Below are 23,975 nucleotides of genomic sequence, written 5' to 3'. Positions count from 1 at the left end.
TGTCCCATGAGATACGTTAAAGGAGCCCAGCTCGGTTTACAGCTGAACTGCTCTCTTCTTCTTTCACAGTCGGGAAGACGTCTCTGATCACACGGTTCATGTATGACAGCTTCGACAACACGTACCAGGTGAGCTCCAGGGTCCCCGCCCCCTAACCAAGCCCCATGGTGTCTGTAGCCTTGCCAGCTGCCAGGAGACCATGCCAGCCACCCTCCTGGGCTTTCTGGTGCTGAGATGAGGGTGGGACTTTCCCGGGGCCCAGGGCATCTGTCTTGCCTCAGAGGAGCTTCCCCTCTGTGCACTGGTCCCAACTCAGTAAGGACCTTGGGCCCTTCTGAAGATCCAGACCTTGGCAAGGAAATGTTTCCAGTAGAGAAAGGCCACCTTCAGTCTGTTCTCTTGTCCTTCGTGGGCAGGTCTAAACCATTACGGTGTTTGCTTACTTGGGGATCATGATATGGAGAAGAATGGGTAAGACGCAAAACGAAGGACATGAAAGAGCAGAAGAGCATGGCTGTTTACTGGCCCTTCATGTGTGCACACACACACACACACACACAAATACAGTATATACACATACACACACACAAATACACACATACACACTACAGACACAATACACATATGCACACAATATACGTGTGAGCATACGCATGCATACACACATACACAGATACCCATAAACACACATCCACACACACACACACAAATAGACACAGTATATATGCATACACACAATACATACATATATGTACAACATACACTTACATATACACACTTATGCACATACACACAGTACACATATACACACAGTGCACACGTGTCAACACAATGCACACACACACACACACACACACGGTTGCTGGGCATTTCCTTCCCTGGAGGGGCTGGTGTGACAGGCCTGCACTGCTCAATGGGGGCAGGAGGCTGAATGGGGTGACCTATGTGGCTTCTGGCTCTTGAGGGGGGTCTGGAGTCAAACGGAGGTGGGGTCAGTAACATTTCACTTTCCTGGCACCACTGTTGTGGGGAGGCTTGTGCAAATAAAGTGAATTTCCCCTGCAACTACAGCTGTTAACGCAGCTGTAGAGTTGTTAATATTAAGTTTTGTTAACACCAAGCTTAATCATTTCAACTATTTTTTAAGAAAAAATATATTGTTTTCTTCCTTAAGGCAGAGACAAAGAATAATGCATATTTCTGAGCCAGTGGGTTCTGTAAGATACTAGTGCAAGGAGATGTTAATATGTATTATTTGAGAAAAAAATAGATTGAGAGAACATGGTGAGCAAAAACAAATCGACTTTTCTCCTGCAGGACTTCTCAGGGCCTTTACTATATCAATGTATGGTTTTGATTTTCTGAAAAAGAGGTGTGGCATGCAGGATCTCCCAGATGTATTTGGTCATGGAATCCTTTTGTCATCGAGTCCACAAAGGACAACTATTTATAGAACACACTGGGGACGGCTGTGCCAAGAGGTCCTCCACCTTCCTGAACTTATGGAGCATGCAGAGCACGACTCACTGCACACTGTAGTTCTGTGTCCACCCTTCAGTCTGTCTGTCTCCCTCTGGACCAGTTAGCATCTTTGTCCCAAATACAGCCCCCTTCTCTGCCTCCTTCTAAATCCCTGTTTTTCCTCTGCTGTTGTGTGAAATGCCAGATAGCTTGGTGGACTTGGTAAGGACTGACTGAAGGGTAAGAACATGGGACCGCCAGTGATGTGCAGAGACCTGGGTGTCGGCTTTGGGATGCTTTTCTCAGCCCACTTTGTCTTGGTTGAGTTTCTCCAGGCCAGGGCTTTGCACCATGGTGGGTTTGCCAGACGCCTCTCTTCCCCAAAAGGCGAATCCTACTGCTTTGCTTTGCATTTGAGTCACGGCTCTAACAGATTGCGGTTTTCAAGTCTGACTTGGTGTTCGCTTATTTGTGTGTGTGTGTGTGTGTGTGTGTGTGTGTGTGTGTGTATGATACTGTTTTGATTATTTGATTTTTTTTTCGTATTAAGTTATTTATAATACTTCCTGTTGATATCCCATTGATAATAGTGTCACTCTTGGCTGGTTGGTACTCTTGACAGGTGGCCTTAGGGCCTTTGCAGTGATCCTCACTGATGTGGATCAATGCCTCAATTCCTCCCCATATTGTTTGAGTTCCTCAAAAATCTCAGCCCACCTCCATCTCCAGTGTCACCTCCCAGGCTTTGGTCCATGGTGTCGCCTCTGCTGAAATGTCCTTCCTGCTGCTCTGCTGTGCTACAAAATGTTCCTCTGACTCATCAAGGCTAAGAGCACATGATCGTGTGTGGCTGGGGCCCTCCCTGTGTTCTGCACCCCTCCACACCCCCTCTCCCCCGTGTTGTCCTCTGGGCTCCTTTGGCCTTCCAACTCATAGGAACCCCTCCTGCCCTGGCTTCTGGATGGACTCTGGGCTTGGCTGAGGCCAGAACCCCTCGGATTTGTGGGCCCAGCTCAGGACCTGCCCACAGCTGGTGTCAGGGCCTGATGGCACCACAGTGGCTTCGAGAAACACTATCTGCCTTGGTTTTCAGACCCCATCAGACTAAGTGGCCACAGTGGCCCAATATCAGTGTCATGGCAGGAAGTGGGGAAAGCCCAGAAGGAAGCAAGTACCCTCCCCACTGCAGGCTTTTTCTGGCTTTTTTTTGGCTACAGGTAGAGTTTCTTTCTCAGTACCTTCTAAAATGGTAATTGGACTGGGAGGCTGGGGCTCCAATTCTGTGCACACACAGGCTCATCTTAACGAATTCTCTGGAGATGGAGAGGGGGAATATTTTTTTTTCTTGACATGGTGGCAGAGATATTTGGAAAGTAGACAAGATCCCTGAGTGCTCTGGGGGATATTCCCAGCTGTCCCCTTGCACAGTGACCACTCCCCCACCCTGCCCCCCTGCTCGCAGTGCCTGCTTATCAGCCAGTATAGCCCAACAAGGCTGCCCCACCTGTTTGAAACCTGCAGTAGAGCCAGAATGAGAGGTTACTAAGCCTGCAGGTGGTGGCTGGGGGTAAGGGGAGGATTTGGGAACAGCAGTCTTCTGGGAGTTTCTCACCAGGTCCCCCATCTTGGCTGCACGTTAGCATTACCTATTTGGGGGGTGGCTCAGGTGTTAGCATGTTTTAAATCTCAGAGATGATTGAGATGAACTCAGCCAACGCTGGAGCCTCCAGCCAGTCCCTGGACCGCTCACCACAGCACAAATTAGGAAAGCAGCCTAGTGGGTCCCTTCCTGCTGGGGCTCACCCAGCTGTACCTGCCAATGCCCTGGGCTCTCCATGGGACCTATGGCACCTCTGGAAAGGGGACAGCATGACTGTGTCCACTGTGTCCCACAGGCTGAGGGGCTGCCTGAGTTGCTCTCAGCCCTCCAGTGATCTGGCAGCTGCCCTGAGGTGTTCCTCACTCACCCATGAGTCGTTATTAGCTTCCTGGGGCTGCTGTAGCTAATTGCCACAAACCAAGTGGCTTAAAACAACAGAAATTTATTCACTCACAATTCCAGAAGCCAGGAGTCTGGAGTCAGCAGAGTCCTGTGCCCTCTGAAGGCCCAGGAGAGAATCCGTCCTGCCACTTCCAGCTTTTGGCGGTCCCCGCCAATCTTACCTCCCTCTGTGCATGTCCTTCTCTCTGCGCCTGTGTGCCCCCTCCTCTTCTGATAAAGACACCAGTCACTGGATTTAGGGGCCCCCCTCAATACTGGATGATTTTCTATCTTGAGACCCTTAACTAATTACATCTGCAAAGACCTTCTTTCCAAATCAGGTCACGTCCTGAGGTTCCAGCTCAAACAATTTGGGGTCAGAGGAGGACACTCTTCCACCCACTGCAGTGTCCCAGCACTTCCCAGTCTGATCCCATTGGGTCTGAGCCTCAGTATGGTCTGCCCCACACTGCCCCCTAGCATGGACCCTCCAAGCTCTAGACCCTTCAGGCCTATCACATGCTGCTGGCCCAGCATCCCACCTGGGGAAGCTGTTTCCCCAGGCCAGGAGCCTATCTGGGCAGCAGTCCTTTTTGTTCTTACAGAGTTTTTCAAAATGATCAGTAAACAGATCCTGGGGTCTGGTCATTGACTCTACGGAGCTGCCCATCTTACTGCTCAGCCCCCCACCCCCACCCCCAAACCAGCCCTGTCACCCCATTGATTCAACCCTGCAGCAGGATTAGCCTTTCACGGGCACCGAGCTTCAACTGGGCCACACACCACTGCATCCCAGGTGCTCAGGGAGGGGGCCTTTGTGTTGGATCATGGTGTGTGAGGGCTGTGCTCAGTCTGTGTGTGGTTGAATGCCTTGAAGTCTCTTTTTCCAGGGGAGCAAGTTCTGCTCATGTTTGTCCAGCCAGACTCAGGCAGGCGGTCTGGAGGTTGCCAGGCTTGGGGCCCCACACCTAAAGTGCCCCCTTCTCACCTTTGCTGGTGGGCCTGAAGTGGGGTGCAGTGAGGGAAAATGACCTGGGGACAGGTCAAGCCAGAATGTCTTCCTTTAACGCCCACCCTCACACTCATGAATGCTGCTCTCTGGTCGCCTCCCTTGCTAGGGCCAGGGAACAGGAAAGGAGTGGGACTTCAGGGGTAGGATGATGATGGTCCTGAGCATCCTTCTGTCAGTGGGTCACTGTAAGGAGAGGACTGAGCCTGCACAGATCCCACAGCATCAGGGAGACACCAGGAGAGAGGCTTCCATCTGGTGGGTGGGGAGATGCCCAGGGCTCCACCTTGATGAGGAGGTACAGCCAGTTAGATGAGAGTGGACGGGTCAATGCACAGGGTCCAATGAAGACGGCTTTTATTTATTTTATCATTACTATTTTTTGTCTTTTTTTGCCTTTTCTAGGGCCGCTCCCATGGCATATGGAGGTTCCCAGGCTAGGGGTCTAATCAGAGCTGTAGCCACCGGCCCACACCACAGCCATAGCAATGCGGGATCCGAGCCGCATCTGCAAACTACACCACAGGTCACGGCAATGCCAGATCCTTAACCCACTGAGCAAGGCCAGGGATCAAACCCGCAACCTCATGGTTCCTGGTCAGATTTGTTAACCACTGAGCCACGACAGGAACTCCAACAAAAATGGCTTTTGTGGCCACAGCATGGAGCATTGTTTAGCAAGAGGCAGGAGACTCAGAGGAGCCAAACTGCTTTCTGCAAGAGCACTAGGCAAGGCAGCTGGGCCCTTGGCCCTGGGGCACAAGGCATGATATCCATCCCGATGCACATCGTGTTCTGCTGGCACTCAACCCAGGTCAGTGTCCCCATGGTGGGCTGGCCAGGCTGAGCTCTGCAGCTGGTAGAGGTGAGGGGATGGGCCTCACATGGCTGCCGCCGGGGAGCATGGGCTGCCTCTGGAGAGCTAACATGGAGCCCACAGGGTAACCCACATGGCTGTTGTCGCCCAGGTACCTCCTTACTCCTCCTTCCACCCTCCCATCCTCCGTTAACAGGTGAAGCTCCCCAAGAGTGTTGTGGTCCCTTGAGGGCATGAAGCTTCAGACACGGCAGGAATCAGTGGCTGTTCTAGTGTGTGTAGAAGACTTTCTGGAGGAGAGGGTGGGAACTGAGTAGGAAAGGACAGGGAAGATTTGAGGCAACTGCATTAGAGGGAGGCCCAACTGCCCGCTGATGGAAAAGCCATTGTGGAAGCCCCAGGTGCAGTGACCCAGTGCTGCGCATGCGTGGGGGCAGGGCAGGGGGCGGGCTCTGCCTGTATGAGTGGAGGGTAGCAGTAGGGCCGTGGAGAGACTGGTGGCCCGGCTATATTTTGACTTTCATGGGCCTTGGGCACTTTTGCCTTCATGGGTACTTTGCCCTTTCCTTCATTAAAAAACATTATATATACACAATGATATATAATCTGTATAAATTCTATTTTATAACTGTATTGTTTTAAAGATGACTACAGTGCAGGCTGGATTCATTATTATGCATTATCATTATATTCATTTTTTTCTTTTGATTTTAAAAGAAATTAAAATTTAAAAACTTGAAAACATTTTCCTAGACTCCTAAATGTACTATGGGCACCAGGCTCTGTGTCTGCTGTTCCAGTGGTTATGTGGGCCCAGTTGATGGGGCTGTGGAGGCCCTAGAAGCTTAGAGGGGCTCAGGCTCATGTCACAGGAAATGGAGAGCTACTGGGGGGTTCTTAAGGTGGACACCGACGGGATCAAAGACCCCAGAGTTTGCAGGAGACAGGTCTGGAGGCCTGGACTGGGACAGGGACAGCAGTTGCAGGGAGGGCCTGCAGACTTGGATGCAGCCACGTGTGTGGAAGGGCAGGGCTGGGGAGGGAGGAATGTCACCGAGCAGTCACGCATGGTTGTGTGGGACGTGAGTGAGGGGCCTGGGCCAAGCCTGGGCAGAAGAGGGAGAGAGGCCTGAGTGGACCCTGGGTTTCCAGATGCCCCAGGAGCGTATCGGTGGCATCAATATAAAGAAACTGGAAAGTCGAGTGAGAAGCAATGGTGGAACAGCCAAGTGACAGTGTTTTGAAAATGGCTGTCATGTGGGGTGAGCCTGGGAGAGGCTGGCAGAATCTGGCTTCCTGAAGCCCTGTAAGTTTTCCGGGTCAGTCTAGAGAGTAGGTAGAGAGTCAGGAGGAGGGGCCTTTCTCTGTGGAATTCAAGATGCCCTGCATCCCTGTTCTCAGGTGGCTATGTGTTAAGAGCACTGAACCCTAACCCCTAGACCACAGGGTTAGTCTTGATGTAGGTCCCCAATCCTTGTCCCTTTGGAGAAAATCTTCAGCAAAGAGACTGAGAAGTTAGGCAAATGAAGTCTTTATTAAGAGAGAGGAGTTCCCATTGTGGCTCAGTGGTCAACGAACCCGACTAGGATCCATGAGGACTTGGGTTTGATCCCTGGCCTCGCTCAGTGGGTTAAGGATCTGGTGTTGCTGTGAGCTGTGGTGTAGGTCGCAGATGTGGCTCAGATCCTGAATTGCTGTGACTGTGGTGTAGGCTGGCACCTATAGCTCCAATTCGACCCCTAGCCTGAGAACCTCCATATGTCGCAAGTGCGGCCCTAAAGAGACCTAAATAAATAAATAAATAATAAATAAAATAAAAAAACAGGAGAGAGAAGACAGGTGCAAAGAAAGCACGGTGGCTCTGGGGTGGGGGAAGAGAGAGACAGAGGCAGAGATAGACAGAGAAAGAGAGTGGCATATGCTTTGGAGGTGGTTTATGTCACTTGTTCGGGGGCAGTCCTTTCTGCCTTCCTCTGGCCAATCATCTTGCTCCATCTGATGTTGAGTCCACATTCAGCCTGACTCAAGACCCTCCCCTATGTGCATGTACATCTTTTAGCCAAGGAAGGGTTCTAGCTCAAGGCTCTCTGGGAAGTTGACAGGATGTACCGTGGTCTGGTGTCCCTCCCTCTTCTGATCCCTGAGGACCCTTCCTGCGCATGTGTAGTTTGAGAGGTCTCCTTGACCTCAAGAATGAGAAATAGGTGGTTTCTTTATCTTTTATCCAAGCAGCACCTCTTTGCTCCCTGCCATCATCTTTATCTTGAAATTATCTGTCCACAGGGGACAGATTCTGGTTGCTCAGCCTAAGACCCATCTATCTCCTGCCTCATCCCCAGGTGATGTTTAGGTAACCACCCAACGCCTGGGGAGACAGGCAGGATCTTCTGCCCCGTCCAGGTGATCAGAGTGACATTACACACCAAAAAGAAAGAGTTGGCGCATCCTCTTATCTATCAGCTCTTTTTTTCTCCTTGAAAACAGTGTTGCCTGCAGAAGCCTGAGTTCAAATACCTAGTCGGTCACTGACCTGAGAGACTCTGGGCCAGCATCCCAGTTTCTTAGTAGTGCATTTTTTTTTTTATTAAGCTGGAAATTATTGGGATGGGATTTAACCCCTACATTACCTAGACCAATGGCCTTAAACTTTAGCAGTAGGAATGTGGTTCATTTGCATTTAAACATAGCCCATGGAGGTCTTAATGTCTTGATGATGGAAAATTATAGGCCAAAAACACTTGATACAAATGTGTGTTACCATACACTTAATAGAGAGCAAAACAAAACAACAGCAACCCCACAACAAACCAAGTTGCTAATGATGAAGTGAAGCTAGCAATTGTGAATATTAACAACTGTTGATGAGGTGTTTTTGTGGGAAATTGTGGGCCTCTCAACACGTGCCTGTCTGCAGAGCTCTGACATTCTGCCAGATAATGCCAGTGCCCCAGACTTCTGGCCAAACCCTAGATTCCATCCTTGGTTAACACTGGCAACATGAGGATTTTATCCCATCAGTATGGTAGAGTCCCACCTTCTGCAAACATTTGGTTCCGAGATAAAAATGTGAGGTGACAATCTTCTATAGTGAAATGCCCCTGAATGCCAGGCAGCTTGGCAAGATGACCTTGCCCTCAGAGACCCACTGGAGCACCACCAGTCACCTGGGTGCTCCTTTTGGACATTGACCTGAGACTGGTCTGAGGGCAGACTTGCTCTAACATCTTTTCTTTCTCTCCCTCCTCTCCCTGTCCTTTTCGCCCTCTCTTTTGTCAAGCATATGCAAGTTAGGAATGCATTCAACCTCTAGTAGAGCAAGCTGACTAACCGCATCTTAAACAAGGAAAGGTTTTGGTTTTGCAGATGCAAGAAGTCATGGTGGGACTCGAGGTGGCCCCGTTGTGTGGTGATGCCATCAGGCAGGGCTCAGGGCCCTGCTGTCATTCTGTTCTGTCTTCTTGTTCTATGGGTTCTTATCTTCATGCAGCCTGGCTGTTGCTGCTCCAGGCATCACTGCTGCAGAAAAAGATAGCAAGACCTTCCCCAGAATCCCCTTCCCCTCCAGAAGACTGCAGCCTGTGTCTATTGGCCAGAACTGAGTCACATGATCGCTGATCTCTGCTATCCTCTAGAGAGTCTGGAAAAGCAGAATTTCACTTTTACAGTTTTTGGGCTGGCAAAGGAATGGGAGGTTGCCAATCAGTATTGGGTGTGTCTGATAGCGCCTTCTAGTGTTCATAAGTAAGATGGACCCATCATGCAACTGCTCCAGGTTTAGTAAGCCTTCCTGATTCATTTCTTAGATTACTCGTGTAGGATAGCTCTTAGATGCCCTCAAAAGTCCACCCCCCAGAACATCTTTCTCCCTAAGACCCGAGGAGAGGAACTGTTCATGGATCCATTTGTGACCCTGTGGAAGACCCCTCAGGGAGCTGCAGGCCATACATCCCATAGGTGGGCATCTGTGTGACTTTTGAAAGGATTAACTAATTTTGATGAAACTTAACCCACTTTTTAAGGTTGGAAGGTACATGTTTGGTTGATGTTTCAGAGAACAGTCAGGAAATAAAAGAGCAATCAATGAATATTTGTATTGAGTGGTGACTAGCACAGGCCACTCCTCATTGGGAGGAAAGTCTCACAGGTCCGTGTAGACTTTGAGGCTGAGGTGTCTGAAAGAATTCAGGTACCTGCGCTGTGGCTTCCAGAGCCAGCGGCCCCTCCCCCACAGCACTTGGTTGAGCTGCTGTGGAGGACAGACCTGCTCTGCATGTTTTCCAGAGGCTGCTGTCTCCTTCCCCCAGCCACCCGACAGCACCCACTGGCTGGTCTGAATCCCTAAGTTTTGCCAGCCTCATTTGCATGCTAATTTGCATGACTTTACCCTGATACTCTCATCTGTTGGTTGGTGGTACAGAGCTTCATTGTCAAGGGCTTGTCATGCCCAGCTGCTTTCTGCCATTTATGGATGCTTCCCCAGCCACAGGCCAAGGCTAAAAGAAGACATGCATACACTCCTTTTCATGATTTCCTGAGAAGAGAATCTTGAGTCAATATATGCAAATTACCATGCAAATTTTCACCACAGACTTTATTACTGTGCCTTGTCAGAATGTGGATGCCAAATTACATTTCATAATAAATGCACATAGCAGAGATGATTTCAACAAGTGCCTGAGGAAACATCTCTTTCCTGAAGGATCTGCTGGGCCAATGGGCACCTCCCAAAATGCTGAGGGAGGCCTGTCACGTGCCATCATTCTGCACTGTGTGTCTGAGCCCCTATTAACACTGCTGAACACCACCATCAGAAGAAGATAAATGTGGGTGCAGCCGTGAAATCCGTCCTTGTTAAGTTTCCTCTTGTTTTGTATAAAATGAAGTACCTGCCATTTGTCACAAGCACTTGGCAATATGGCAATGTTAAGGGAATAAACAAGCATTGCCAGCTTTGGGGTGACCTAATCAGAGCAGGAAGCAGCCCAGCCTCCTCAGAGTGCCATCAGGCAGTATAGGAGGCTCACCCAGCACTGCCCAGGAGGGGAAGGGAGGATTGTGGTGGCTGTGGCTGGCGGGAGAGTCCCCAGAGTCAAGCCTGCTGCTCCTGTTGTCTTGATATCCTCTTTACATCCCTGTGGAATAATTTCCAGCGAGAATAACTTACTGCAGACCTCATAAGAGGAAGTAGAGTACAGAGGATGAAGACTGTGGCCAAAACTCCATAGTTCCCTGGGAGTCCACCTCCAGAGGTGGACCAGCCATTCCTGAAGGCTGGGAGCACATTTATTGGGATGTTTGAATAGGGGTTACAAGTACAAAAGTTCCTAGGACCAAGAAGCTTAGGAAACATTGAGTTACGTGAAATTGTTCATGATTCTTCAGTGCAGGACTTCTCAGAGCCTTTACTGTGGTGGTGGACTTTATGGCCCCCCACTATGGGCTTGAATAGGCCGCCTTTCCCAGAAACATTTAATCACAGTTTACTTTCATCCTGTAGCAGGGCTTCCTCATGGGGCTGTGTTCCACGTAACCAGCCTGAGAAACACTGCTTGAGGCTCTCTCTGTGGGGTAGGTGGGTTTCTACAGCTTCTCTTGGAAATCCCTCAATCAGTTGGTCAGTGCTCATTTTGTTTACATAGAATACTTTCATGCAGTGTAACTCATTTGATCTAGGAATGCTTGAAGGAAGCTGTGATCATCCCCCTTTTATGTATGTATGTATGTATTGGCCATGGTGTGCAGTAGCTTGAGGTGGAATCTCAGTTCCCAGACCAGAGATTGAACTCAGGCAGCAGCAGTGAAAGCCCTCAGTCCTAATCATCGACCACCAGGGAACTCCCCTGATGATTATCCTTATTTTTGAGATGAGAAGATACGGGCCAGAGAGGCTGTCATTTTCTCAGGACACTCCCAACAGAGTGCTCTTCCAGCTGCTTTCTGCCACTTACGGATGCTTCCCCAGCCACAGGCCAAGGCAAAAAGAAGACACACATACACTCCTTTTCATGATTTCCTGAGAAGAGAATCTTGAGTCAATATATGCAAATTACCATGCAAATTTCCACCGCAGACTTTCAGCATTCAGGCTCTGCCAAGGCCCTGGGCACATGACCTCCAGCCAGGTCTATTTGGGTGGGCAATCTACTCCCTGCACATCAGATCCTCTGGGCTGCCCATAGTCTGTCCTTGGAGGCATTGACAGGGAGCCTTGATTTGCTGGCAGAAATATGTCCCCCCCTCCCGCCCCCCGTGGAGGCTCCTGGTCACTTCAGCGTCTCAGCCTCCTGGCATCCCCAGGGCTGTGGGTGCATCATGGATCTGGGCTTTACCTTCATAGCAGAAATGACTCCCTCCCCACTCCATAACCATACCCATACCCACACCCACACAAACATCTTACACCCAGTCTTACCCACATATGCAAACTTCCACATGCAAATATATAGGTAGTTGTATGCACGAGTGTGTCTCTGCACTCATCATGTGTCTCCTGACATCCACTCACACCCACATTCCTCCCATCAATACACTCACACACTGTGTGACCTGTGCTGACCTTGGAAATGGAGATCAGCACGATTTCTTGGGCCTTTTGTAGGTGAGTGTGGCCTATCTGGGTAGCTCGTTGTTCTTTTTGCCTGGTGCCCCCATATTATCCTTTTGGATAATTTTTTTTTTTTTTTTTTTGCTTTTGGTTTTTAGGGCCTCACCTGCGGCACATGGAAGTTCCTAGTTCCTAGGCTAGGGGTCCAATTGGAGCTGCAGCTGCTGGCCTACACCACAGCCACAACAACACAGGATCCGAGCCGCATCTGTGACCTACACCACAGCTCACCACAATGCCGGATCCTTAACCCATGGAGCAAGGTCAGAGATTGAACCTGCATCCTCATGGATGCTAGTCAGATTCGTTAACTGCTGAGCCACAACAGGCACTCCCTTTTGGATAAATTCTATTGCTCTGTTTTCAAGTTCACTGTCTGTTTCATCTGTTATCTGCTGCCTGTGGTTAAGCACAGCATTCATTTAAAAATTTCACATATTGTATCATTATGAGCATGTATTTCTTTGTATATTTGAGCATAATTATATGAGCTGTTTAAAAAGCTTGACTACTTTCTCTTTTTTTGTAAGATTTTTTTTCTTTAAAAATTTTTTTTTATTACTTAATGAATTTATTACATATATAGTTGTACAATGATCATCACAATCCAATTTTATAGGCTTTCCATCACACAAGCCCAGCACATCCCCCCACCCCCTAAACTGTCTCCTTTGGAAACCATAAGTTTTTCAAAGTCTGTTGGATCAGTATCTGCTCTGCAAAGAAGTTTAGTCTGTCCTATTTTCAGATTCGACATGTCAGTGAAAGCATTTGATGTTGGTATCTCATTGTATGGCTGACTTCACTTAGCATGATAATTTCTAGGTTCATCCATGTTGCTAAAAATGCTGGTATTTCGTTCCTTTTAATGGCTGAGTAATATTCCATTGTGTATAAGTACCACATCTTCTTGATCCACTCCTCTGTCAATGGACATTTAGGTTGTTTCCATGTCTTGGCTATTGCCAATAGTGCTGCAATGAACATCGGAGTACATGTGTCTTTGTGAGTCATGGTTTTCTCTGGATAGATGCCCAGGAGTGGGATTGCTGGGTCAAATGTTTAGTTTTCTGAGGCATCTCCATACTGTTTTCCACAGTGGTTGCACCAATTTACAATACTACCAATGGTGTAATAGGGTTCCTTTTTCTCTACATCCTCTCCAGCATTTACTGTTTGTAGACTTAAGATTTTTATTTTTTTTCTATTAGAGTTTATTTATTTATTTATTCATTTATTTATTTATTTTGCCTTTTCTAGGGCCGCACCCACGGCATATGGAGGTTCCCAGGCTAGGGGTCTAATTGGAGCTGTAGCCGCCGGCCTACGCCAGAGCCACAGCAACGCCAGATCCGAGCCGCATCTTTGACCTATACCACAGCTCACAGCAACGCCAAATCCTTAACCCACTGAGCAAAGCCAGGGATCAAACCCGCAACCTCATGGTTCCTAGTAGGATTCATTAACCACTGAGCCACGACGGGAACTCCGAGAGTTGATTTATAATGTGCTATCAATTTCTGCTGTACAGCAAAGTGACCTAGTCACACATATATGTGTACATTCTTTTTCTCACATTCTCCTCCATCATGTTCCATCACAAGTGACCAACTAGATATAATTCCCTGTGCTGTACAGCAGAATCTCATTGCTTATCCACTCCAAATGCAATAGTTTGCATCTAGTAACCCCAAACTTCCAGTCCATCCCACTCTCTCTCCTTCCCCCTTGGCAACCACAAGTCTGTTCTGCTTGGCTACTTTCAACATCTAGGCCACCTCAGGGTTGGTCTCCATTTACTCCCTTTTTTCTCAAATATGACCTTTTACTTCATATGTCTAGTCATTTTGAGTTATATCCTGCACATTGTGATTAAGACTGTGGATTCTGTTTGTTCCTTTGGAAGAATAGTCACTGGACCCTAGTTCTCTTCCCTGTTCTAGACAGCAACTTCAAGTTTTGTTCAGATTTGTTTGTCTGTTCTCAGCCTTAGGTAGGCTGCTTGTGGTCTGTTTGGGCCAGAGATTGGGGCAGCATTTACATGTAGAATTTGAGGTGCCCTGTCTGGCTTTCTCATCTTCAGGATGTTCCATACTTTCTGGCTGCTAAATAGCCTTACCTAAGCTGCCCTCTCATTTTTCAACCACTAAGACTGTGGGTTTCTTGCTGAATTTTAGCCACCTCTCAGCTCCAGTCAAGGCTGCTCTCGGGTGCGTAAACAGTCACAAAACAGGAGCCTCACCCAGGGCTATTCTCTTCTGCTTCTTCTGTGTGTTCATCTTCGTCATCTTCTTCTTCTCCCTCTCCTTCTTTTTTCTGTTTCTTGACAGCCCTGTGGCACATGGGGTTCCCAGGCCAAGAATCAGATCCAAGCCGCAGTTACAACCTACCTATGCCATAGCTGTGGCAACACAAGATCCTTAACCCACTGTGCCGGGGCAGGGATCAAACCTGTGTCCTGGCACTCCAGCGATGCCGCTGATCCTGCTGCTCCATAGTGGGAGCTCCTATTCTCTTCTTTTAAGTATTGAGTCCCCTTCAGATTCTGCCCTCTCATGGCCACGTGCCAGTGTCTTCAGATAGTTGTTTGTTACATCTTCCTCAGAATTTATAGTTGTAACCCGCAAGTGGGTTGGTCTGATAGGAGCTCTGCCATCACTGAAATCAGAACCTGGGATTTACTCCCCATGCTTCTCCACCACATCCCCATCTTCCTGCTGGAAACTTAGTGTTCACTCAAGGACTGGCCTAGTTGCCCTACCTTTCGCTTAAGAAATCAATCAGAAGCAAGCTCCTCCTCCTCCTAAAGCCCCTCAAACTACACTCATCCTGTCCGTCTGTCAGGGACCATAGTTCTGTGTGCTAATCTTAGCTCCTCCATAAGGTTGGAAGTTCAAGGCTGAATCCTGAACTCTGAATAGGTATTAGCTATGTGGAAGAGCATATTCCAGGGGAGGGAAGAGCTCTGTGTAAGGCAGGGACCAGGGCTTGTCTGGGTCTGTGCCTAACACATCATAGGCACTCAAGAGTAAAGACAAGAATGGGTATGTATTACTTACATCATTTGCCAGAAAGGAGCTGCCCAGGGAAGGCTGTGGCCACCTTCTCCCTGCATTTCTGGCCTGTCTGGGAGAGATGGGCTCCAGCTGCTGGTGGGGTAGAGCCAACTGCTTGTGATCTGTGCCTGGAAAAGTAAATAATGCCAGGGAGCTAGAAAATTTCTGGTAACCAAGGCCATCTTAAAAGTTCTTCTTTCTCTCTTGCCCTTAGAGAGCTGTTGTTGTTAAAATGCAAATGAACTTCCTTTGACAAGCACTCTGCCAAGCTATCATGGCTAATGACCATAGATTCTGACAATAGGGATCCAGACAGGGTGTGATCCTCCCTGCACTCAGTGACAGCTTGAGGGCACAGTGACAGCTTCGGAAATGAAGGGCTTTCAGGAAGCAGAGGGAGTACAGCTCAACAGTCAGGGAGACCCGGGTTCCAGTTCTGCTCTGCCACTCCCACCTGTATGACCTCAGCTCTGAGTGAGCCTTGGTTCCTTCATCCCTGATCAGCCCCTTCTGCCCCTAGGGCATCTCCCGTCCCTTATCCAGGCAAGGAATCTGCCCCTCTTCCTGGGTACCACAACCTCCTCAGACTGATTACTGCATGAGCTCAGTGTCCAGTTGTTTGCAAACTTGACTGTATATATGAGTTATATGAGGGCTTGTCTGGGTGATTCCCAGATTGATACCCCAGAACTTGTGGTTCTCTCTGTCTGGGCTGAGCTCAGGAATCTGCAGGTTTAACAGTTCCCTCTATGACTCTGAAGCAAGTGCTCCATGGGTTACATATTAAGAATTATCCAACTACTGGCCAGTGGGAGAGACTGACAAGAGTAAGGATCTTTCCAGTTTAGTAGAGAAACCGTTAAATGAGGGGCCCCTAGGCCAACCTGAGAACTCAGAAAATGACTTGCAGAGAAGCTGGATCTTCATCCCTGAATAGGTTTTAACCTTGTGGAAGAGTACTAGAAAAGCAGGGAACAGCACTAGAAAAGACACAGAGGACTTCCCGTTGTGGCTCAGTGGTAATGAACCCAACTAGTATCCATGAGGACACAGGTTCAATCCCTGGCCTCGCTCAGTGGGTTGATCCAGCATTGCTGTGAGCTGTGGTGGAGGTTGAAGGTGCAGCTGGGATCTGGTGTTGCGGTGGCTGTGGCATAGGCTGGCAGCTGCAGCTCTAGTTCGACCCCTTGCTTGGGAACCTCCATATGCTGCAGGTGCAGCCCTAAAACAAACCAAAATAAACCAAAACAAAGAAATCCCAAAAAACAAAAACAGAAAAGGCGCAGAAGCACAGTGACTTGTGTATATAGAATCCTCACCACAGTATTATTACTAAAGTGTAAAGGCAAGCTGGGCAAGAGAGGAGTGAAGTCAGGGGAAGCGGGGGCAGGCCCTTTGCAAGGCTGAAGTGTTTGGACTGTTTCTTAGGGGAGATATGGTCAGACTAATGTTTAGAAAGAGAACGCTAATGCTGTATGAAAGATTAATTATAAAGGGGAGAACCTGAGGGCAGAGAGACCAGTCAGGAAACTGTTAAGGTTATTCAGGTCAAAGAAGTTGGAGGACTGAGCTGGGGAAGTGCTGGCAGGATAGAGAGAAGCCGACAGATGGCAGAGTTTTATCAACTCAGTGATTCCTTTGCTGTGAGGGAGTGGACGAGAGAGCAGAGGAAGAAGGGGACCTCCAGAGGGCTTCCAGAGGCTTGGGCACCCAGGGATGTGGGGAAAATGGAAGTAAGCCTGGGAGGAGACAGTGGGCCCGGTGTGGGACATGCTATGTCTGGTGTGTCCAGTGTGTCCGTGTCCAGAAGACATGTCTAGTAAGCAGTTGAATACCTGGATCTGGATCGAGTTAAGATCTGTAAGATCTAGTAAGATCTGGATCTGGGTCTAGTAAGAGGACAAGGTCAAGATGGACATGTCTAGTAAGTGGTTGGTAACCTGGATCTGGGGCTTAGGACAGAGGTGACACCTGAGATGTAGGCTTGCCAGCAGCACATCCTTTTTGAAGCTGTGGCAGTAAATGAGGTAGCCTGACACAAAGCAGTAGGAAATGCCAACATTTTCGAGACAGAGAAGGGAAAAGAGGATCCCATAGGAGACAAATAAGGAACAACAGCTAGGGAGGCAGGGAGAGCCAGGAATAAGTGGTATAACAAAAAGCAAAGGAAAGAAGAGTGTCAAGGAAAAGGATTACTCCACTGGGTCAAGTACATCCAGTTGAATCTGACCATTTGGAGATGAATGGCCATGGTGACCACAGCCAGAGCAGCCTCAGTGGGCAGAGGGCCAGGAGCCAGACTACCTTCACTGAGCAATGGGTGGGAGGAGAGGCAGTGGGGACAGTGGTTTTGGGCCCTTTTCCAAGAAGCATACTGAGTGAAGAGAGGTGAGAGATTGACGGAGAGCTGGAGAGCCACTTGGTAATAGGGAAGAGGTTTTTTTTAAGGGCGTGAGGATTTTGAGAATGTTTCTTGGATGAAAAGAAAGAGTGAGCAGAGAATGAAGGGTTGAAGACAGAAAAAAGATCCTTGATGGCTGATGGCCAGAGCCAAGAGAACCCCATGGAGAAGCTTGCTTTGACAGGGGAAAGCTCAGATGCTCAGAGCCCAGAGGGATGTGGAATTGTGGCTGGACATATGTAGACAACTTTGCAAATATCTTTGAATCCTGGCTCTGCCATTTCCAGCTATTGATGCTAGGCAAGTAATTTATCATCTCTTATACAGTTGATTCTTCAACACCATGGACTTGAACTGTACCAGTTAGATTTGGATTGTTTTCAGTAGGAAATACTCCAGTGCTACACCATTTGAAGTTGGTTGAATGGAGGAACCAAAGTGCACACAGAGGACTGACTATAAGTTATGCACAGATTTTCCACTGGGCAGAGGGTCGGCGCTCCTGACCTTCATGTTGTTCAGGCATCAACTTTCCTCAGTTTTCTTAGCAGAAACACATGAATACTAAAGAATGTAACTCACGGCATAACTTATCAGGGTTAAATTAATGCATATAAAGCACATAGCATAATGTCTGGCAGCTGATAAGCACTCAGATGTGTAGTCATTGATACTGTGGTTATCACCTTTGTTATATTAGAGGGTAAAAGCAAGGGATTGAAGTGGTTTATACCTAATGTAAAGTAAGATTTGAGGCCATCTTCAGAGAGAGAGTTGCATTGAGGATGGAGTGGGGGCAAAATAGAGGGGAGGGAGTTCCTTTCGTGGCTCAGAGGTAACAAACCCAACTAGTATCCATGAGGACATGGGTTCAACCCCTGGCCTTGCTCAGTGGATCGGGGATCTGGTGTTGCTGTGAGCTGTTGTGTAGGTTGCAGATGCCCAGCTTGGATCCTGCGTTGCAGTGGCTGCAGTGTAGGCTGGCACCTGTGGCTCCAAATCGACCCCTAGCCTGGGAACTTACATGTGCTGCAGGCGCAGCCCTAAAAAGACAGAAAAAAAAAATAGAGAGGAGGATGTTATGAATTGCTGATATGGATGGAGGCATGTGGTCAAGGACAAGTCACATTTCTTTTTTTTTTTTTTTTACCCATAGACTTACAATTTCTGGTGCTCCTAAATTCCTTCTTTAAAGATCCAAACTTCCATCTGTAAAATTTCCCTTCAACCTAAAGCATTTCTTGTAATGAGGGCTCACTGATGACAAATTTATCACAGCTTTTCCTTAACTGAAAGTGTTTTTAGTTTGCCTTCAGTGTTGAAGGAAACTTTCACTGGCTATAGAAGTCTAGGCTGACATGACAGGTGATGGCAGTCATTGTTTCTTTTAGAACTTGAAAGATGTTGTTCCATTGTCTTCTGTCCTCAATTGTTTCTGAAGGGAAATCGACCATCATTCTTGTCATTGTTTCCTCGTATGTATTGTGTCTTGCTGTTTTTCTAGCTGCTGTTAAGGTTTTATCTTTATCTTTAGTTTTTGGCAGTTTGACTATGACTTGCATAGTAGGTATGGTTTTCTCTGTATCCTGTTTTAGGTTCACTTAACTGTGGGTTGATGTTTTTAATCAAATTGGGAAAATATGTGGCTGTTTTTCTTTAATTTTTTGTTGATTCTGTTTTTAGTCTCTTTCTAAAACCCCACCTACACATATATCTGGTCACTTTCTGTTGTCCTAGAAGTTCTTGAGGGTCTGTGTATTTTTATTGCACCCTTTTTAAATCTGTGCTTCAGTCTGAGCATTTGTTTAGGTATGTCTTTCAGTTTCTGCCCTTTCCTCTGAAGTGTCCTCGTTGTTCAAATCCAATGCATTCTTATCTCAGATGTTGTGTTTTTTCAGGTGAAGATTTCTGGGTTTTGTTTTAGTCTCCATATACCTCTTGAAATGCACCCATCATACTCATCTTTTTCGTTATGTTTTTAATATACTTATAACAAAGTCCTTGTCTGCTAATCCAGCATCTGAGTCATCTGGAGAATCTGTTTCTTTTGAGTTTTTTCCTTGATTATGGCTAGAATATCCTACATATTCATGTCTAATATTTTTTATTGTGTGGCATACATTGTGAATAATAAGTTGTAGATATTCTTGGGTTCTGTTAGCCTTCCTCTGAAGAGATTTGAGTTATTTCAACAGGAAATTAAATTATGGGCAGCTTATCTTTTTTGTGTGTGGGGGTGACGGTTTACCTTCCATGCTTAAACTTTAAGATAGGTCTCTTTTGATTTCTCCCCTAAGAACTCTTATGTAACCCTTAGTCCTGAGCTGATGTCCTTTCTTCTAGAGGTGGTCCTTCTAGGGTTCACTGAAAAGCCTGAGGTGTTTACCAAGTTCATCTAACTTGGTAGGACTAGAAAGTTACTTCAGGGGAGAAATTGGTTAAATGTAAGATCTCACCTAGATCTCTTCCCTTTCTTTAGAGATTGTAAACTCACTGTTTTCTGCCCACTTTTGGTTCCTCTTCAGTGCTTACAATTGTTATTTCTTGTATTTGTCCAGAGTTTATAATAGTTATCTATAGGAGGGCTGGTTTGATACTGGCCTCTTAGCCATTATTGGAAGCAGAACTTAGATGTTTTCTGAGCAGAGATGGTGGCTCAGCCATATCCAAGGACAATGCCTGTGCTTTGACACCAGTCTCTACAGCTGTGGGAAGGTCTGTAGTGCTTCAGGAGCCTGGTTGGGTGGGGAGTGTGACTAGAACAGGACAGTGAAGGAACCAGGTGCTTCTCTGATAGAGAAGAAGTGTGAACGTGGGACTAAAGGTGTGAGAGAGCTGGAGAGATAAGAAGTTGGCCTTAATTTCCTCATTACCACGGATTCAGTCAGGCTGTTGTGAAGGATAATGAGGTATATGTGTGTCCAGGAAATGGTGTTTATGATTATGGAAGCCACTGGGTCGAGCTTTACCAGGGCTTGATCCAGATGGCACAGTCCTTGGTCATGTCACCTGTGACTTCTCTGACCTCCTTGGAAGCACAGGTGAGGGAGGGGAAATGGGGTTATCATTGGTACGTTATCAAAGAGAACATCAACGCCCACACTGCCTACCTTTGAGGAATCGTTTCTCTGTGGTTCTTTGCTCTATTCATTAGGATGGAGTTAGGCTGTGTTAAAAGAAGCCCCAAATAAGAGTGGCTTAAGCGAAATAGAAGTTCAGTTCTCTGTCACGCAGCAGGCTGGGCGTAAGCAGTCTCGGGTCACTGAGGAGGCTCTACAGGGCCGGAACTCAGGTTTCCTCTGTCACTTAGCTTTTGCCCCTTTGCCTGAGACCTTTCAGTTTTGACCTTTCTGGGCTTTTCTCTAACAGGCAACCATTGGGATTGACTTCTTGTCAAAAACCATGTACTTGGAGGATCGTACGGTGAGTGCCTGACTGGAGACCCGGGAGGACCGGGAGGGCTCCTTGGGACCTATTGCCTGGGCCCGTCCTGGGCGCCACTGAGAGCCCTGCCTGTCCAGAGCAGCAGTGCTGGCATCGCAGAGCCGGGACCTCCCCCAACCCCCACCCCCACCATGAGAACCTCACTGCCCCTGAGCCTCCTGCCCTCCCTGCAACAGGTGCGACTGCAGCTCTGGGACACAGCTGGCCAGGAGAGGTTCCGCAGCCTGATCCCCAGCTACATCCGGGACTCCACGGTGGCCGTGGTGGTGTACGACATCACAAGTGAGTGTGGGGCTGGGTGCCGGGACGGGGGCAGCTCACGAGGGCTCCGGAGCTCAGGTGCAGCACCAGGCAGGCTGCAGTGTGTGTGTGTGTGTGTGTGTGTGTGTGTGTGTCAAGGTCCCTGGGCCAACCTTGACCTTGCAGCCACAGTTTTGTCAGTGGCACCCCAGCTCCTCACGGGGCTCCCTGGGAGGGGAGGCCCAGTGGGTCCGGGAGGGCCGTGAGTGGGCTGTGCTTCTCACACACTATGGCGCTGTTGGCCCAAGCTGCTCTTCTCAAGAGCAATGAACAGCCCTGAGGGGGATGGGGGTAAGGGGTGGGGCCCGGGGCTGAGCACCCCCGCCCAGGTAGGTGTAATGCCTCACACCTGGCCAGCCCTTGGGCTGCAGTCACATCTGTGGTGGGAGGAGGCCAAGGCCTACCATCTCTGGCTGTGCTCGCCCCATCTCTCCACCCCTCTCCCTGACCGCAGGCTCCCTGCACACCTGAGAGCAGGTGGGCCCTGGGCCCTGGGAGGGCCTGCATTCCTGTGGCCTGGCTCAGGCTGCAAGGAGCCCAGGGTGCCGCAGCCTCCTCTTGGGTCTCCAGGCTCCTGAGGTTTGGGCATTGCCCTGTGCTCCTCCGTGAGGCCTGTCCCAGCTTCTGACTAAGGAGGGAGCTACCCTGAGACGCCTGGCCTCTCCTGGCTTTTGCCTGGCCCTGGGGCTGCCTTACTGCTTATTCGAAGGGCTCTTCAGAAACCCCTCTGAGCTCCTGTGGGTGGAGGCTGCTCTGAAGGGCATGCCTGCCCTCAGAGCTGCTGTGGTCACATACACACAGTGTCACATTGTTTCCAAACTCAGCTAAGTTCATGCACCCATTTCTCACTCTGCTCTGAGCCTCCAAAATCATGTCTGACCTCAAGTGGGCCCTAAAACCACTAGTCTATGTAGCAAATCATGACACAGTAGCCTTCCAAGCACTGTGACCTCCTGTCCCCAGAGGGCAGCTCAGCAACGTGAAGGGCTTTCAGGGGCCCAGGGACACAGCTCCACAAGCACTTAGGCATCTTCAGAAAGGCCCAGGCCTTGGTCTGGTCTCCTGCCCACCCCTCAGGCATCTGTGGGTACATGTTCCCCACCCCCCCCCCCGCCCCCCGCTTCCTCCTGCTCCTGGCACCTCACTGCCTTCCCCCCTCCCCCCTCCCTCCTGGCTGTCTCTTTTTGTTTGTTTGTTTTTTAGGGCCGCACCCACAGCATATGGAAGCTCCCAGGCTAGGGGTCAAATCGGGAGCTATAGGTGCTGGCCTACACCACAGCCACAGCCACGGCAACGGGGGATCCGAGCCACATCTTTGACCTACACCACCGCTCACGGCAATGCTGGATTCTCAACCCACTGAACGAGGCCAGGGGTCGAACCCGTGTCCTCATGGATGCTAGTTGGGTTCATAAACCATTGAGCCATGACGGGAACTCCTCTCATGCAGTTTTATCCCCACTTTCCACCTCCAGATCTCAACTCCTTCCAACAGACCTCTAAGTGGATCGATGACGTTAGGACAGAGCGGGGCAGTGACGTCATCATCATGCTGGTGGGCAACAAGACGGACCTGGCCGACAAGAGGTAGGTGCAGGGGACTGGAGGCTGGGCTGCCCTCCATGCCTCTGCAACTCCTCCTGGAGGGGGAGTGCTGGGATGTGAAGGGGTAAACACCCTTTTTCTGTCCCATCCCTCTGCATTTGGGAAGGGACCCCTTGGGGCTTTGAAAGCACCCAGTAGAGGCTTGCCCACAGGTGTGTCATCCCTAAAGCCCCACTTTCCAGGCTGGCAGGGGCAGGGCTGGGTGGAGCCCTGTGTGCCTGGCTGGCCAGGCGGTGCATGGTCTGGGCCCAGCCACAGTGCGGCTGCAGACATGGCAGCCCTCGGCCTCCACTGGCCCTGCCCCTGGGAATGCCTGTGAAGGCCCTAGTCCCCAGGCGTGAACACCCAGAGCTTCCTGGTGCATCGCTGTGTCTGGGTGTGCCACTCTCCCCGAAGAGGCTGCTGCACACTGCCCTCCAGGCCCAGGGCTGACCCCAGTGCCCTGTCCTGCACCTGTCCACTCATCTCACGGGTCAGATAAAGCAGGTCATGGACTGAGGGCTTCCTGAAATGTACAGTGACTGCGTAGGGAATCATCTGCATTAGAGGCTGCTTCCTTAGAATGCTGTCCTTGGAGTGAAGAAAGCAGAGCTCAAAGACTAGCCACTTCATGCTAGGTGACCTTGGGACCATCACCTCAATGTCAGTGCCCTTGTTTGGGCAGTGGGGCTGAGGGTACCACCCAGAGAGGTATCCTGTGGCTGGCAGCACTTTATAAATGCAGTCTGACAGTGGTGACATGGGGAAAGGCAGGTAGGGGACGGCAGCCCACCTGCTTCAGGGCCTGCTCCTGAGCTGGGCAGAACTAGTGGAGGAGAGGGGAGCTCGTGTCCTGCTGTGCCCTGTGCCCCTGCTCCTCAGGGAGCCCTGGGGTCCAGCCCTGGCCTCAGGCCTGACTAAAGTGTCCTCCTCATCTGAGGCTGCTTCCTCCACCCCCACCAGGGGCTACATCTCTACTGAGCTGGTTTCCCCCTCGTCTCCCCTGCAGGCAGATAACCATCGAGGAGGGGGAGCAGCGCGCCAAAGAACTGAGCGTCATGTTCATTGAGACCAGCGCCAAGACCGGCTACAACGTGAAGCAGGTGGGATGTGCTGCCTTGTCTGGGGGCCCGCGGGTGGCTTCCGGCACCGGTGGCCACGGCGCCAGTCCTGCCTTAACTGAGGGCTAGTGACTAGGTGGGGCAGCATCTTGCCTCCCAAGCTCTACTGCTTGGGAGGGGGAAGGAATGCATGCCCTCAGGGTGTCCAGGGATGTGGCATCAGCCACACGTGGTAATCAGCCCTGCGGCCCCTGAGC

General features: G+C 49.4%; 1 protein-coding gene across 1 annotated transcript in view; it reads left to right on the top strand.

Moving 5' to 3' along the window:
- Nucleotides 1-23,975, top strand: part of RAB6B (RAB6B, member RAS oncogene family) — a 62,802-nt gene that overhangs the window by 29,957 nt on the left and 8,870 nt on the right. The window contains exons 2-6 of the mRNA XM_047782839.1: nucleotides 70-128; nucleotides 20,699-20,752; nucleotides 20,950-21,055; nucleotides 22,549-22,660; nucleotides 23,667-23,760. Coding sequence (XP_047638795.1) covers nucleotides 70-128; nucleotides 20,699-20,752; nucleotides 20,950-21,055; nucleotides 22,549-22,660; nucleotides 23,667-23,760 — 425 coding nt within the window. The remainder of the gene's footprint in view (nucleotides 1-69; nucleotides 129-20,698; nucleotides 20,753-20,949; nucleotides 21,056-22,548; nucleotides 22,661-23,666; nucleotides 23,761-23,975) is intronic.

Source organism: Phacochoerus africanus, chromosome 1, assembly GCF_016906955.1.
Source record: "Phacochoerus africanus isolate WHEZ1 chromosome 1, ROS_Pafr_v1, whole genome shotgun sequence".
In the NCBI taxonomy this organism is placed as follows: domain Eukaryota; kingdom Metazoa; phylum Chordata; class Mammalia; order Artiodactyla; family Suidae; genus Phacochoerus; species Phacochoerus africanus.
Note: the sequence above shows the minus strand (reverse complement) of the source record. Positions and strands in the feature narration are given on the sequence as shown.